The sequence below is a fragment of the Carex rostrata genome, chromosome 5 (genome assembly GCF_964058835.1).
Source record: "Carex rostrata chromosome 5, lpCarRost1.2, whole genome shotgun sequence".
NCBI classification, from domain to species: Eukaryota; Viridiplantae; Streptophyta; class Magnoliopsida; order Poales; family Cyperaceae; genus Carex; species Carex rostrata.
Window position 1 is genome coordinate 6,729,055 of NC_135922.1, and position 18,310 is coordinate 6,747,364.

General features: G+C 32.7%; 1 protein-coding gene, 1 long non-coding RNA gene and 1 other non-coding gene across 5 annotated transcripts in view; all 3 read left to right on the forward strand.

Annotated features, from left to right (window-relative positions):
- Positions 1-15,839, forward strand: part of LOC144554754 (monoterpene synthase 8, chloroplastic-like) — a 29,875-nt gene extending 14,036 nt beyond the window's left edge. The window contains exons 2-8 of one of the 3 annotated variants that reach the window (XM_078303080.1): positions 12,559-12,574; positions 12,667-12,925; positions 13,266-13,647; positions 13,751-13,969; positions 14,044-14,182; positions 15,072-15,320; positions 15,524-15,839. In XM_078303080.1, the coding sequence (XP_078159206.1) occupies positions 12,679-12,925; positions 13,266-13,647; positions 13,751-13,969; positions 14,044-14,182; positions 15,072-15,320; positions 15,524-15,814 (1,527 nt within the window). In that variant the 5' untranslated portion in view covers positions 12,559-12,574; positions 12,667-12,678 and the 3' untranslated portion in view covers positions 15,815-15,839. Of the gene's footprint in view, positions 1-12,315; positions 12,575-12,666; positions 12,926-13,265; positions 13,648-13,750; positions 13,970-14,043; positions 14,183-15,071; positions 15,321-15,523 lie in introns of those variants that run through there. The other 2 variants (XM_078303079.1, XM_078303081.1) reach the window with 2 other exon arrangements.
- Positions 3,679-15,982, forward strand: LOC144554761 (uncharacterized). The gene is made up of 2 exons (XR_013511729.1): positions 3,679-4,048; positions 15,918-15,982. It is a non-coding gene; the product is annotated as an uncharacterized LOC144554761 (long non-coding RNA).
- A 1,254-nt stretch (positions 15,983-17,236) lies between these two features.
- Positions 17,237-17,357, forward strand: LOC144555007 (U5 spliceosomal RNA). Its single transcript, XR_013511928.1, has one exon. It is a non-coding gene; the product is annotated as a U5 spliceosomal RNA (small nuclear RNA).
- The last annotated feature ends 953 nt before the right edge of the window (positions 17,358-18,310 follow it).

Consider the following 18,310-nt stretch of genomic DNA (forward strand, 5'->3'; position numbering starts at 1 on the left):
TGCACCAAAATAAAAAAAAACTGAAAGTCACAAAAATTTAAAGTGGTAAAAAAAAATTACGACACAAATATAACTCGAAAGTTATTCTTCATGGATCTCATTGGAAAGAGAAAATCGGATAAAAAATGTTCATATTTTTAGATTCACAAAATCCACACGGATAGTCAGGAAAATGGACGAGAATGATCAGAAAAAAATAAAAATAAAAGTGGGTGAAAATAATCTTTCCGTTTTTGACTTGAAGACAAAAGTAGTTAGGAGTTAAAACTATACAGATTTAGAATTTTAATGCTTGCAGATAGAGCTTTAAATGTTTGCGAGTAATATTGTAAAATGTTATAAACATAGCTTTAAATGTTTGGATATTTGCGCTAGAAATGAAAGTTAGACAACATTGGAAGTTTTTATGTTAAACTATTTGGGAACACACTCGGGGATTTTGTTTGGGTACAATTATTAGGCTCCTATAATAATTACTTTTATTATATTTTACAAATATAACATCAAAACTCATTCATTTCACACATATGCAATCACATTATTATTAAAAACAATGTTCAATCAACTCCAACTAAATTGTTTTTTTGTAAAGCAAGAGAATTTAAAAACACCAATATCTTTTCAAACAAATTCATTATTTAACTAAATAACAAAACATGTAAATAAAAGTAATATGGATAATATTTTTCTTATAGCAAAAAAATATTCACTTAATAACAAAAGAACATCACTAATTATTGCTCAAATATTATATTATAAGTATCATGCAAATAAATTTTACCATCACTAATTATTGCTCAAACAATATCAAATAATTTTAATTTTATTCTATATAATTACCTTATAGGATAATGGGTACGAAATAGGCTTTATCCGTACCCATTTAGCTAACAAAAAAAATCCTTACCCATACCCAAACTCATACCCGCTAAGCTAATGAAAAAAAAAAACTTATCCATACCCGTCTGATGAAATACAGTACAGATAGGATAAACAGTTAAAAGCCAAAAATTTTATAAATACCCAAAAAAATATAAAATTACGGAATCTACCCACTGTTTGAATGAAATTCGAAAAATATCCAATCTAGTTATCCAATAACCGGATTTGTGACAAATTTCCGGTCAATGGATTCCCAGACTCAAAACAATATATCCGGTTAACCATTCACTGGAAAGTTGTATTTGTTTTTTGTTTTTTGTTTTTTTTGTAAACAACATATCCGGTTGGAAAGTTGTTCTTTTTTTTTTTAAACCCAAATTTTTTTATTTATTTTTATTTTTTGTATTGAAATATTAGAAATGTTGAATATATTTCTTTAAAAATAGATGGAATACAATATAATTTGATTTATTAGAAAAACTGCAACAAATAACCCGGATCAATATTTTTCAGGCCGAATTTTTCGCAGCTGTAAGAAAAATTAATATATTTCTTTTTGTGTTATTGGAAAAAAGTAAAAATGCTTAGATTCTGAGTTATTGATCCTGGTTCAAAAGTCATTTCTATGTAATCTAGAAAATATTGTTATCCTTCTAGGACATTTAATTTATAAAAAGTTGTATCTATTTTGAGAATTCTTTTTGAATAATAATTATTAAATAACTTAAATTTTTTTTTTTTTCAAAAATAGATACAACTTTTCATAAATTAATAAATAGTAAAACCGTTGGATCAGCGATTTTCAAAGTGGCTTAACAAATAGTAAAAAAAATCAGAAAAATGTAAAATTTGGTCTCCAAGCACATATTAATATGGAGAACAAGATGAACAGTTCAGATCGACTTTTTGGATTTTGAAATTTCAAATTTGGACCGTGTCTATTTCGGCCCATATGCTACCGAAAGCACATGAGCCTATCTCTGTATATATATGTATATGAGGAGGGTTCAAATGCCTCCATTTTTTGTGCCTCCATCATGTCTCCATTTTTTAAAACTTTAATAACTCAAAATTTAAATCTTAAAAGTCAAAATAAAACCGTTAGATGTGATCTATGTTATTTTCTCTATGTGTTCGTAAAAAAATATTACATTTCAATTTTGGTTATATGTGAATCAATAAGTTCAAAAATCAACGTCTAGAAATTATCCACATTAGTGCGTTTTTTACAAGTTCTTGATGACAATCAAAATAAAATTTAAATGTCATAATTTTTTACACATGCATAGAGAAAATGATGTAGATCATATCCAATGGTTTTATTTTGACTTTTAAGTTTTAAATTTTGAATTATTAAAGTTTTTAAAAATGGAGGCATGGTGGAGGCACAAAAAATGGAGGCATTTGAACCCTCCTCTATGTATATATGTATATATGTATATATGTATATATATGGAGGTTGGCTAATGTCAAATCAATTGTTCCTGAAGTCTCATGCAACTAAATCGTTTTTCAATTTTCAAAGTCCAAAAAGTCGATCCAAACCGTTAGATGTGATCTCTATATTAAAATGTGCTTGGAGACCAAATTTTACATGTTTTTGAATTTTTTTACTATTTATTAAGCCACTTTGAAAACCACTAATCCAACGGTGGCTTAACAAAACAGAAAAACCAGAAACCACTGTTGGATCAACAGTTTTCAAAGTGGCTTAATAAATGTAAAAAAATTCAGAAAAATGTAAAATTTGGTCTCCAAGCACATTTTAATATAGAGATCACATCTAATTGTTTGGAACGACTTAGTTGCACGGGACCTCAGAAACAATCGATTTTATATTAGCCAACCTCTATATATATGTATATATGTATATCACATATATACATATATATATACCTCTATATATATGTATATATGTATATCACATATATAAATATATATATACATATTCAGAAAAATGTTCATTTCTTTGACCGCTTGACCGTGTAGCAAATAAAGTCGAAACTTTCAAAATTTTGTATGTACATACATCACTCATGAAGTACATGGATTTTAACGATTTGGTTTCGGCGTTTGAAGTTTTGGAGTTGTGCTCACCACACTTTCTTGGTGAGCACATCACACCCTAGCTTTACTAATATATACATATACATATACATATACATACATATATATGGTTTAGGGTTTAGGGTTTAGAAGAATATAATGGAAATGAAGGCTGAATATATATATAGACATTCGCATTATTCAAGGAGTCAATGATGTATTGGTTTGTAGTGTACATTTATTGTTGGAAACAATTTGGCAGTGGAAATATTTATGCAAATCTTACATAGTGGAAGCAAGATGGTATCACAATGGATATGCACCAACATTGCAGGAATACCTTGAGAACGCGTGGGTCTCAATTTCAGGCCACATAGTTCTTTCCTACGCCTACTACTGTATAAACGATTATGTTACTGCCAAAGATCTGGAGCAGTTCTCATCTGGTTATCCTTACATTGTTCGATATTCATCTATGATTTTTCGGCTTCATAACGACTTAGCAACATCCACTGTAAGTGCATATATTAAAACAATATGGATAGAACAAGGTAATAATAATGAATTTTGTGTTGTTGCCTACCCATCTGAAAAGATTTTTGAAAATGAGGTTGGTATCAAAATTAAAGAAGAAAACAATTTCTTGTATTGTACACCGCATTTCAAACAATTTTCTTGCATTACACATCACAATTTTCATTTCAGGACGAGATGGGTGGCGGGGGGGGGGGGGGGGGGGGGGGGGGGGGGGGGGGGTACTGGCAAATTTAATCAATGTTATATGCGGGACAAAGGTGTCACAGAATCTGTTGCTCGCCAAGAAAGAAAGGAATTGATTTTGAAATATTAGACAATGCTCAACGGTGAAGTCGGATGCCATTCTGCTTTTGAGAAGTACATCAATAATGTTGCTCTCAATGTCTCACGTATGGCACAGCGTATCTTCCAACTTGGCGATGGATATGGCAAGTCCGATAGTGATACAAGGATCTAGTAACCTCAATATTGCTTGAACAAGTTAATTAACAGCATGTTTTCTTTACTTTGTTGCTTTCTTAATTTCTTTCTTTTCTCTTTCTCATTCCTGTAATTTACTTTGAGAAATTACTGGAATATTGAGGTTAACTTCCTTTTTTCTTGGTAATTGTGTCCTCCAAAATAAGTTAGAAGCATTGCTAGTTTTAATATGCACGTGCACAATACTAGTAATTTATAATATGCACACTTATATATATGTATTCCATTACAATTGGAATTCATTTATATATGCCACAATAATATATGCTTAAGGAGAGAACATGACCTTCTACAAAAATATATTAATGATTAGAATAAAGCTAATGTTAATTTTTGTAAGACAAAAGAGGAGATTTAAGAAAACAACTTATTATTGCAATCTTATTTTCAGGTTTGCATGTGTCTCTATTTATAAAAGAAATAAAAATTAGCCATTGCATTATTCCCTATTCTATTTAATTACAAGCACTATTTCTTAGTTTATTAATTACAAGCACTATTCCCTACAACTAGTCGTTACAAATAAAATTTGAAACTAGCCATTTATTTTAATACTCCTTCTCAAGCTAGGAATGTATATATATATCGTACAATTTCTAGCTTGCTTGTAATTTTCTCAAATGGACCCGGATCCAAGCCTTTGGTGAAGATATTCGTGAATTGAACTTCACTTTTTACGTATGGTGTTTCAATTTAGTTTGCTTGAACCTTTTTCTCTAATAAAGTGGCAATCCACTTCTATATGTTTAGTTTGCTCATAAAATATGAGATTTGAAGCTATATGTCTTTCCAAATTGTAGTGGCAATACATTTTCATCGGCTTTTGAGTTTTAAATTCTATGTCTAATAAGAGTTGCTTAATCCACGTTAGTTCACTTGCGGTTGCGGTTGATGCCAGTGCACGATATTCGGCTTCGGTGCTTCATCGTGCTACAACGTTTTTTTTTTTGTTTTTCTATGTGACTAGATTTCCGCCTACAAATGTGCAAAAATCAGTAGTCAATTTTCTATCGAAACTTTCGGCCCAATCTGCATCGTTATAGCCACATATATCATTAGAATTTTTATATTTCATCCAAATACCAGATTGTTTTTTAAGAAACTCAAAATTCTATTTACTGCTTCTAAATGAACCTCATCTTATCCTAAATTCATGCCTCCGTATCTATATATCTCATGAGGAAATAAAATGTGAACTTTCATATGTATATGAACACATGAAACTTTTAGATCATTTGAGGTTCATTTGAGGAAAATTATTTTTTTTTGTAATATTATTTTTAGATCATTTGAGGTTCGAATATCTTTAGTGTTAAAAGATATTCTTATTTTTTTTATGAACAACCATATTAAAAAAAAATTGCCGTACGATCAAATATATTTGTATTTGGAATTTGGCATCGTTGAAAATTGACATTTAGAATAGTTTTGCACGTACAACTTGTATACATTTATAAATATATAATGTACATACACACATAGACGTGAGAGAGATGAAGAGTAGAACATTTTGCATCATATCATGCATATGTTACTTAAAATTTCTTTCACAATTTTTAATAAATTAAATGTACTAGAAAGATCACAATATTTTTTGGATTACCTAGAAGTGACTTTTGAACCGGGATCAATAACTTAGAATCTAAGCATTTTTATTTTTTTCCAATAACACATAAAGAAATATATTAATTTTTCTTACAGCCGCGAAAAATCCGGCCTGAAAAATATTGATCCGAGTTATTTGTTGTAGTCTTTCTAATAAATCAAATTATATTGTATTTCATCTATTTTCAAAGAAATATATTCAACATTTCTAATACTTTAATACAAAAAAAAATTCTGTTTTAAAAAAAAAAATTATGTTTAAAAAAAAAAAAAAAGAGAGGCCAAAACCGGTGCACCATTAACCGGTATTATTTCATTTAAAAAAAAGAAGCACATTTCCGGTTAACCAATAACCGGATCCATTTTCACTATTCTGGGAGTTGGGCCACCGGAAAGAAGGGCTCAATCCAGTTATTGGTTAACCGGATTGGCTAGTTTTCGAATTTTCACCAAAAAGGGGATAGATTCCGTAATTTGTTAATTATTTTGGGTATTTATAAAAATTTCGGCAACATAAGTCTTCATCTTGTTTTTTGTAATTTTAATATAACATACGGAAATTTAAATATAGAAGTGTCAAAATTCCTCAATTTAGACCATTCAGGTAGTCTCCTCTAAAGCTCTGTTTCGTGACACATTTAGGAATACAAAAAAAATTACTGTGAAAGAAAAAAGAAGAAGAAAGAAGAGGAGGAGAGAGAACCTCAATATAAAATTGGAGTAGTGAAAGGGTTGGGACCGAATAGATTATTGGATACAAGAAGATATGGATATTTTTTGTGTTGGGACTGAATAGCTTATTCGGTATATGGAGAATATAGATTTTCTGTGGACACTGTCAAACAAAAAAGTAAAAATGAGAGGTGCCGAATTAGTTATTCGGTATAACTTGAATTTAGATGGGAGACCGAAAAAAAATCATCACGTTGGTTCTATAACTTATGGTTTATAAAAAGAATAATTATATTGATCCCCTCACCCCTGTCCTCCCATTTAACCCCGCACTTTCTCTCTCCAAATTAACTCCCTAAACTGTCTTTTATCCCCGCATTAATTCCTCTAAAAATTTTTATTTATCCCCGCATTAATTACTACCCTTTAATAATAATTCCAGCATTAATTAACAATCTCCACATTAATTATACTGTCATCTAATAACAATCCCCGCATTAATTATACTATCCTTTAATAACAATTCCCGCTAATAAATATTTATCTGTTTATTGATGTTCAAGAAAGTATTTATTATTGTTCTGACAAGTATTTATCCTTATGTCTGAGAAGTATTTATCATTGTCCCTGACATGATAATATTTTGATTTGATTAAACATTACTTATTGAGTACAAGTTCAAGAACAAAGTTCGAGAAAGTATTTATCGTTGTTCTGACAAGTATTTACGATTATATATGGGAAATATTTATCATTGTCACAGATGTTTTACTGTAAGTTGCAATTATGTCTGAGAAGTATTTATTCATGTAACATAAAGTATTTATTCATGTAACATAAATTATTTAACATTATGTCTGAGAAATATTTATAATTGATATTTTACTGAAAGTTGCAATTATGTCTGATAAGTATTTATCCATGTAACATATAGTATTTATCAATGTATCATAAAGTATTTATCCATGTTACATATATTATTTATCAATATATCATAAAGTATTTATCCTTATGTCTGAAAAGTATTTATCATTCATATTGTACTGAAAGTTGCAATTATGTCTAATAAGTTTTTATCCATGTAACATAAAGTATTTATCAATGTATCATAAAGTATTTATCCTTATGTCTGAGAAGTATTTATCATTGGGTGAGGGGATATTTTATTTAATGATCCCTAGTTGTGCGGGGACAATCCAGAAAAAAAAAGGAAAATTTGTGCGGGGATAAATGGCAAGTATTTATGAGGGGATTGTTTATTTAATGGTCCCCAGTTGTGTGGGGATGATTCAAAAAAAAAGGAAATTTTGTGCGGGGACAACTAATGGATTGATTTATTCTTTCCTAAATAGAGATCATTGCATATGGATTAATACTTTGCAAATTCACGATAAATACTTTGATGCTTCAAGTTAAATACTAACAGTTTCTGCAGAGTATTAATTATTGAGTGGTCCCCCCCATGATATTTTTCACAGTTTGTGCGGGGTTTTTTGTGGGGATTGTTATCAGGATCTTTATAAAAAATGATCCCTTATATTGCTGCCATTTGAAGTTTACTATATATTGTCCCACGTGAAAAGAAAAAAAAATAAATAGGGCAATCAATGACATTAATTGAGGTGTACCATTTACCAAATCTTTTGTTCTTACTGGTTTCCAAACAAGAGATTTAATGTTTTTGATGAAATATTAATTGGCCGTTAAAATCAATCAAATTAATTAATTACGTACTATCTGTACGTTATGAAAGGTACCGAAAGACAGCAAAGGTGGATATAGTGCCAAAACTATAACAATGACTATTGTGTGTAATCTAACTTCCTTAATTAAACCTTGTGAATTGTGATAATTAATCGTGAGAATATGTCCACAAGGAACAAAATATAGTCTTTGCACGTCACAGTACAGAAACGCAAAGTATACACTGCATATTATACACATTTATTCAAATATTTCATGCATTAAATCTCAGCGGTGAAAGCAAGAAAACATTGTTCCGAAAATTTGCTCTGAAAATTTACGCACATTATACACTGTTTTAATGTTTACAACCCTATATAAATGTGCTCCTAAATTGTACACGGTTTATTATTTAAAATCGTACGTGTATGAATGTTGGAGGGTATTTTCGGAAGTTCTGGAGCGCATTTTCAAATGTGCATATATGAGATGCTCCAACAAGTTTACATGGTTTTACTACATGTTCCGTGTGTGATAAAAGAAATATAAACTTTTTCACGACATCAATCCGTGCCTTCCTATTATAATTCATCTCTCCCTAGCTTTTTTTTCAAAGTTATTTCTAAAGCATCTTCCCTGTGGGTTGTACATGGACTAGTGTCGGAGAAATAAATCTAAATAGGTGAGGCTAGGGCGAGGGATAAGGCAAGAGAGGCGATATCTTCACCGAAAAGGTGATTAATTTTCGACAAACAAACTCCAAAAAGGTGTATCTCAGAGCTCAAGTGTTCGATTTTACTATATGTGTTACGTTACGGAATTTTAACAATTAAAATTCTAAATGTTTTAAAGGCAAGAATCGAAAATCGTGCTAACGAAATAGAAATTTTAAACCTTAAATTAGGCTTCTCTAAATAAGTAAGCCAAGTGTGAATCGAAACCGCGTCGAAATTTCAAAATTCTGACACTTTATAGGCTCAGTGCTTCCGCACTGGGGGTGAGTGCTGATGGGTGATCCGCACTGACTCCAGTCTCTTTTGTTCGAAATCTGACTAAGTCCTGAGTGCGGGTGTCTTGACCCGCACTGAAATTCAATGCGGACGCATTAGGCTCAGATTTTTTCTTGTTCAGTGTCATTTTGATGAAAATTTGACTAAGTACTGAGTGCGTCCGCACTGTAGTATTTTTTTTGTTTTTGGGCTGCCGAAATTCCGCCAAGTACTGAGTGCGGGTGGCCGACCCGCACTGAAATTGAGTGCGTCAGCACTCGGGGTGTTTTTAACCCAAAACTCATATTTTCTTTTTCTTCTTTCTCTCTTTCCCCTCTGCCCCCTTCCCCATGTTCTGTGTGTGCTCCGCCCAAAGAGAGAAGAAAATAGAAAGAGAGATCTTTCTCCCTCCAAATCACACCAAATCTTGGGAAATCGAAGGTGGAGCCGAGAAATTGGCCGTAGATCTCTCTTAGTCCTCCTATTCGGTATTCCTTTCTCTCCTTCCTTCTCTCTCAAAACCCGAATTTCTCAATTTCTCGGATTTTCATTTTAAACCCGAGACTTGTGTTTGAATTGCTTGTAGACTAGCACCTTGAGCTTCCTTGGTTATTATTTGTCGATTCTTTTCCTGATTTCATCTCGATTTTGGATGTTGATTTTTAGGGTTTTTGTTCCAAATTCGAAAATTGAGAATAATTATGAATTGTTTAGCCTAATCCGACTAAATAGACTTGTAATCGGTAAACCTCTCCCTCAATCATGACATCTAACGGTTAATTCAAATTTCAACCAAATTAGGGTTTAATTAATCAATAAATCGAACTGTTGTGGGAACCAAAATAGGGAACCGGTAAGTGAAGTGTTACCAAATTAAGATCATATATGGTCTAGAGGACCTAGATGTAAATGTGGGAAGTTTTAGAGATTTTTAGTATGAAAGGAGGAATCAAAAGAATCGATACCAAAACATAGGAATTGGTTAAGGAATGTATAAGCCCTAATATAACTCGAATAAGCATCTCAATAGCTGAACAATGGTTAAACCAAGTGTACATGTAATATAGGTGTAGGCTCGGTCGAGCCAGACTTTGCGGGACATTTCGAGACGTCTGAACCATAACTAAGCGATACGCTCGTCGTAAACAGGTGCGGGATTCTTGGACTTGTTTGATATTTCATTTTCAGGAATTAAATTCTTTATTCGTTTGCCATGTTGAATATCTGATTGATTGCATCATTAAATTGTGTAAATCATTTCCATAGCCCAATCAAAGTAAACTCAAATTGTCGTTACTTGAATGATTTGCATGTATGTATGGTTGTCATTTGTGTCGATCTATTATGATCTGATTTTGGTTGGAAGTCACCACGGACTATGTATGTGAGCGGATTTACGAAGTTGAGCTGTATAGCTGACTTGGATCCGACGAATTGTGTGTGTGAGCAGATTTAGGAAGTTGAGCCGTATGGCTGACTTGGATCCGACGAATTTACAAGGTTGAGCTGTATGACTTTGAGCCCGGGATCCTTCTAGCGCTTTAGGTGAACGACCCTCAGTTTTCCTAGTACTGGTTGGGACGAGGGGTGAGTGATTGTATTGATATGTGGATTGAAATCGTGGGTGACAAGTGTAACGTCTGTGGCTCGGTGGCATTCTCCTACGTGTTAATGCGTTTGGACGGTCGATTGAATATTACGATAATTGGAATGATCTCAGAGTGAATTTTCTTTATATGACTTGAACCAGACTTTAGGAAAGGATTAAGCCGACCAATTACAAATGGGTGTCAGATAAAGGGGTCTAGCTCGGTGGAACGTCTGTAGGTGTCAGTAACCCTACAGACGAGGGTTAGATAAAAGGCTCCAACTCGATTGAACATCTGTAATTGTTACAAGCCCCAATAATAATAGGAGAGTTAAGCCAATAGGTGTTGTGTTTGAAAATTCATCTTGGAAATTTCGTTAATTATGATTCAGTTGGTTAAATTGTTGTCGAGCATTTGCATTCTTTTATTTATGAATAGGTATCTATTTGAATTGATATTATATGGATTTCATTTCTGAATATGGAGCTTGATTGCAAGTCCAATAATCTAACTGTGGCAAATTCGCACTAAGAATTTATTCTCACCCCCACCCTTCGGGTTATCTTACAGGTTCTGGTGCGACTAATTCCGGGGAGGCACGCGAGTAGCAGGCCTTTGGTAGTTTACCTTTATATGACCCTAGAGATATTTTGTTGTATAGTTCTAGCTTGGGCCTTATGGTTGGTATCCGGATGAGATACCTTGTTGTATTATACTCTGACCAGACTGTGTACTCTGATTTATATTTAGAACTTGTTTATTATTATTTGGTGGTTTATTTCTGAGCGATTTGTTAATTGCCTTGTAAGCATACACGGTGTTGTATGCTTACAGCAAGGCACTGTCGCGACCTGTGGCCACTTTACAGAAAGCTTGCTAGAACAAGATATTGATTTTGATCCCATTGTGGTTTGGAATTTTAGAATTGCAAAAAAAAATAAAGGGAAGAGACTCAAAACTTAAGTTGAAGTTTCCGATTAGGTTTTTCATTTCTAATTTTCGATTTTCTTGTTCTTTATCAAATTTTTTCTTAGGCTTTGTTCATGTAAATGTATGAAGTCTCATATCTAGGGTTCTTTGTTTTGTTTTAATTTTTTAGTTAGAGTGTTATTCATGTATTTAATAATATGTGATGTAATTGTAATTGTAATTGTAATTGTTGTTTATATATTAGTAAATGTATGTGTTGTGTTTAAATTTAGTAGTGTTTTGAAATTTAATTTAGTGTTTCTGGTATTTGGATCTAGGGTTTAATTTGAATTCAGATCTAGGATTTCATGTGATTTTTTTTAATGTTACAAATTATACATGGATTTTTTATTAAAAACCGTTTAGGTTGTGTACATTAATACACTGTTTTCCTTTAGAAACCATGTATGATATATTTTGGCAAAAAAACGACAAAAAAATATGAATTATACACAATTTTTTAATTAAAAAAAACTGTGTAGAATTTAGTGTTTTTATACACGGTTCGAAAACCGTGCACAATTAAGCGACCCTATTGTACACGATTCTCGTAGACATGATTCGAAAACCATATAAAAGCTCATTTTTAATTAAAAAGTGTGATACTCTCTCAGTATACCCTCGCAGATAGTTACTTTTCTGTACTAGTGTACTGTCTTTTTTTATTGCTGCCATGTGAAGTTTACTATTGTCCAACGTGAACAAAAAATGAAATCAATGATTTACCAAATATTTAATTTGTTCTAAATATAGCACGATATCTTGGTGGATCATGTGTAGGACAGTTGTTAGGTAATCAGACCATGTGTTACATGTGTAGGAGAGTTGTTGGGTACTCAGACTATATATCTATAAATGGAAGAGTAGTCTAGCAATCTGAAATTTATATATACACAGCCACAAGTATCTCCTATAATTTCATTAGAGCTCCTTGCATAAATGGCTCTATGCTTTGCACTTCTACCTTTCATCCCAGTTCAACAGAAACAAATGAGAGTGATTTCACATAGGTTATGTATTAACGCAAATTTACAATCTGCCGGGTTCGAGCGACGGTCGGGACACTATCAACCTACCATATGGAATGATAACTTCATCCAATCATTTAGTGGAAACAAACATGTAAGCAAATAAACATATATATCAGTAAGAAACTGTTCATGAAGCTTATAAACTGTTTGTTTCTGTTTCTGTTTCTGTTTCTGTACATGAAGGAGGGTAAAAACATGGAAAGAGTATGCAAGCTCAAGAAAGATGTGAGTCAAATGATATACAAGGAAGAGTTGCTCAGCGATAAATTAGAGCTTGTTGATACGTTGCAACGGCTCGGAGTCGCATATCATTTCAAGGACGAGGTAAACTGTGTGCTTACCAACATCCATGAATCAATGGGATTTGCAATGCCTGATGACCTTTATGAAGTATCGCTTCTTTTCAGACTGTTGAGGATGCATGGATTTAGCGTACAGGAAGGTATATTTTTAGTATCTTTACATATTTCTATGACAAGATTAGTTGTCAATTCATGTATATTTCACGTACTTTGACAATTAGTGGTTCAACTTTACATGAATTATCAGGTTTGAAAGCTGGCGGAATGCCTAGCCTTCAATATTTTTAATAGAGAAAATTGTACAAACACATTAATTTGTTGTTAGTTAATAGTTTTAATGGAGAACTGGTCTTTGTTGTTGTGAAAATAATCACATATTTTTCGTGTAGAAGATCGGAGATTTTACATGTACAATTTTACTATTTTTTATTTCTTTTAAGAATAATTAAGATGGAAATAAAGTCTTTCAACTTTGGGCAGATATATTAAAAAATTACTTCCACGAAAAAGGAAACTGCAAAGCAAAGCAATATTCAGACATGAAAGAGATGATCAGTTTGTACGAGGCTTCTTTTCTAGCAAAAAAAGGAGAAAATGCATTGGAGATGGCCCGACACTTCACAACCAAACACCTAACAATTTTTTTGGAGAGCTCTATTGTTGATAATTCAAGGATACAAGAACATGTTGCACATGCACTGGAGCTCCCTTTGAATTGGAGGATGCAAAGAGTTCATACTCGCTGGTTTATCGAGCAATACAAGATGGACGAGCAGATCAGACCTGCACTGAGGGAACTGGCTGTTTGGGATTTCAATTTAATTCAAAACTTGTACAAGAAAGAACTAAAGCAGGTGTCAAGGTAAATAACAATTATAACACCTTGTAAATTCAATAAAAAAAGAGAGGAAATGAAGTATATATTAACCTCTTTTTAAATTTCTTTTCACTTATCTTTTATCCAGATGGTGGAAAGACTTGGGGCTTTATGAAAAACTACCATTTATTCGCGATAGGCTGGTTGAGAACTACATCTGGAATGTAGGCTTCGCTTTCGAGCCAGAGCATTCAAGTTATAGAATAGCAATGACACAAGCAAGCTGCCTGATTACAACAATTGATGATATCTATGATATTTATGGGTCATTGGATGAACTTGAGGTCTTTACTAACGCCATCCAACAGTAAGTGTTTTCTTTTAGATTTATTCTAAATTATATTAGGATACTTCAATTATTAATTGTCATTTGTTTTGAAGTTGGGATGTCACTGCTACAAAGGGACTTCCCGAAAACTTTCGGATGTGTATTTTAGCTCTCTTTAAGACCGTCGAAGATCAGGGTAATGATATCTTGAAAGAGAAAGGGCTTTATGTTATTCCTCATCTTAGGCAAGCGGTAATTAATTAATCCATATCACTGTTTTTTCCTTCTGCATAATTTGGGGATTGAATCGTCTGCCCCCCTGGGAGCAGGAATTTCCTGCCCCCAGAGTCACTGTTGGTGGACCCCCTAAACCCTAAACCCTAAATCCTAAACTCTAAATTCTAAACCCGGCCCCACCCCACAGTGATTGAGGAGGCAGGATTTTCCTGCACCCCGGGGGGCAGGTGATCTGCTTCCCATAATTTGTTTGCCATCCAATCATTAAAAGCAGGCGGAATTTCATGTATGCCCCTTAAAAATCTTGAAATTACGTATATCTCCTCTAAAATTCATATATCACATTAACCCTTCTAAATTTCAAAAACTAACAAACTAATTGAATTTATTACCTTTTTCTGATTGAAATCAGTTTAAATTTATGAAGTTCTCATTACCATTTATTAAAAAATGAAAATATGTAGTCCATGTAAAAAAAGTGTGGTCAGTCTTCTAATTTATGAGGTTCTCTACTTGTAACGCATACACAATGGTATTTAGGCATTCGCTTGTTTCATATCACAAGAAGAAAATGAGTCATGTGTCATCATACCTAATGGATTAGAAGACTGAACATTAGTCTTAAATATACTAAATATTTTATTTTTTAACAGACGGTAAAATATATAGATACTTTATAAATTTAAAAATTAGTTTTAATAGAAAAGAAAATAAATTGAATAAATTTGTGACTTTTTGAAATTTAGAAGGGTAAATATAATATTATGAATTTTCAAGGGGGATACATAAATTCAACATTTTTGAGGGGTATACGTGAAACTCTCCAAAATTATAATGAAAATGAAGGCTGACTGAACATCAATTGGTTTTTTTTGTGCATTTATTATTGGAAACAATTTGGCAGTGGAAATATCTATGCAAATCATACTTAGTGGAAGCAAGATGGTACCACAATGGATATGCACCAACATTTCAGGAATACCTTCAGAATGCATGGGTCTCAATTTCAGGCCACATAGTTCTTTCCTACGCCTACTGTATGAATGATTATGTTACTGCCAAAGATCTGGAAAAGTTCTCATCTGGTTATCCTGACATTGTTCGGTATTCATCCATGATTTTTCGGCTTCATAACGACTTAGCAACATCCACTGTAAGTGCATATCTTAAAATAATATGGTTAGAACAAGCTAATACTAATGAATTTTATGTTGTTGCCTACCCATCTGAAAAGATTTTTGAAAATGAGGTTGGTATTATAAACCATCTAAAAATTAAAGAAGAAAACAATTTCTTGTATTATACACCGCATTTCAAACAATTTTCTTGCATTACACATCACAATTCTAATTGCAGGACGAGATAGAGCGGGGGGATACTGACAAATCCATTCAATGTTATATGCGGGATAAAGGTGTCACAGAATCTGTTGCTCGCCAAGAAATAAAGGAACTGATTTTGAAATATTGGACAATGCTCAACGGTGAAGTCGTAGGCCATTCTGCTTTTGAGAAGTATATCAATAATGTTGCTCTCAATGTCTCACGTATGGCACATCGTATCTTCCAACTTGGCGATGGATATGGCAAGCCGGACAGTGATACCAAGGATCTAATAACCTCAATATTACTTGAACCAGTTAATTAAAAACATGCTTTCTTTTCTTCTTTTCCTCATTGTTATCTTAATTTTTTTTGTTTCTTTCTCAATATTACTGCAATTTACTTTGAGAAATTACAGGAATATTGAGGTTAATTTCCTTTTTTTTAGGTAATTGTATCTTCCAAAATAAGTTAGAAGCACCGCTATTTTTAATACGTACGGTCACAGTACTAGTAGTTTAATACGCGCACTTATAGAAATGTATTCCATTACAATAGGAATTCATTTATATATATACGACAGAATAAGACATGCTACATGCACAATGAGAGAACATGAGTTTTTACAAAAATATATTAATGATTAGAGTAAAGCTAAACAAGAAGAAAAAAATATTTAGTTTCCTTGAGTTATTTGTTGTAACTAAATTTGAATTCACTTCTCCAAGGATAGTGCAGCACCAAAAAATATATTTTGAGAGGAGAACATCGGGCGGATTTAATAAGGAGAAATGAATTGACTTCCATCTTTTTTTATTAAAAGTAATTGTTTTTGTTATTATTTTTTTAAATAAAATGCTATAAAGCCTATTTTATTGCTGAAATAGAAGTTAAGTTACATTCAGTTTCAATCTGTTAACTTCTCTCAAAAACAGTAATAAATTCCAGTACTGGAGCTAAAACATAGCACCAGCCAAAATAACCAGATACTGACATAGAGTACCAGACCAAATAGCTTCCAATTAAACTGTAGCTGAACACAAACATATTCCTAAAGGATAGTACTAAGCCACATGATACTGGGCTGACAGTAATACTAACTACCTACTAAGGTTAATTAGTGGTAGTGGCCCCATGTAATTTATGGAAGTCATCTCTGAAATACTCATCATTAGACTGCTGAAAGAGTAATAACAAAAGAGATTGGAAATAAAAAAAATAAAAAAACTGAAAGAGAACATTACTCTAGTTAGGTGACTTGACTTTCAACTTTATTAAAAAATTAAAATCACACTTCTACAAACCCAAAATTAATAACAAAATTCTGATTCCATGATATGCTAATCCTTGTACAAAACCAGTATGCACACTTGTACAACATACAATGGGTTACAATATACCATTCAGGTTATTATATTTATTTGAGATATCCTTATTTTGCAGCTCAAACTAATAATAACAAAAGGCCCATAATAAAATTCAAATGACAATCGATTTTATTCAAAATTCTTAAATGGGTAAAAAGAAAATGCAGTAATAAATTTTAGGAAATCTTACCATTGACATAAACGCCCACAAGGCCCATAATAGATGACACAGCTAATTTGGGCCCAACAGGCCCATAATGAACCATTAAAAAAATTGAAAAATAAAACGCCAGCGGCTTAGTCCCACATTGTTTTCGATAACAATTGACCGCTATCCTTGTTTTATAAGTAGGCAGCGTTGGGATTGAGTGAAATTCATGGAGCTGTGTGGTGAATACAAAGCGAACTATTCTTTCGCCTTTTACTAAAGAATACCGTGTGTTCTCCACTTTTAAGCAGCATACTTCAATTTTTATAGGGTGCTTAACAAATTTAATAAATAATAAATATTTTTATAGCTAACATTTAATTTCAAATCCTATCAAATTGATTTTAAATAATAAATTTAAACTTATTTCAAAACATATCAAATTAATTTTAAATAATAAATTCAAACAGATCAATCACATATCAAATTAATTTTAAATAATAAATTCAAACTGATCTATTTTATTTAGTTATGTCTTTCAATTAGTGAATTGAAAAAACTCGGACGGGTCAGATCTAACCCAGTCGAACCATGGACCGCCTCTGAACCGTCCTGATCCTAGCTAGCCCCTCGAACTGACTCTAGGATCAAATCTAACAAGAATTTGGACCAGTTTTTTGAACTAGACCCCCGACCCACCCAAACCTTCGACTCGACTAGCCCCGACCCGGACCAATCCGAGACCTGTCTAAACCTGGGCGAAACCAAACAGACCGGACTAAACAGTAACCAAAAACAGTGTTGTTTCAGTCAGAAACAGTCGTGTTTCGGTTAAAAACAGTTCATTGTTTTAAAACAAATAAAAAATCAGACCTGGAACCCGACCTACACCCTAAACCATAAACCCTAAACATTTAATTCAATTATATTACATAGTAAGGTACTCGAGTTAATTTAATTACCTCGAGTTTCAATACCCGCTGGAGATTGAGTCATAGGGAAGCGCCGCGTAATTACATTGGTAAAATTGGAGATTGGATGCTGAATTATGCTTTTGTATTTAAACAAGAGCAAACAGTAGAGAAACAGATATCAGAGAAGCCAGGTTTCTGTCCTTGGAAATGCCGATCTAGCGAAAAATAAGTGTACTGTGAGGACTTTGATTCATTGAGGCAGACTCTTTATATCCAGCGTGTAACAAGAATCAAAACTAGCTTCTCTGACTCGTGACACAAGATTGCATTATGTTTATGCACAACAGAGGACTCGGAATAATTAGTGAAGAGAAACAATCGTTTAGGTCCTC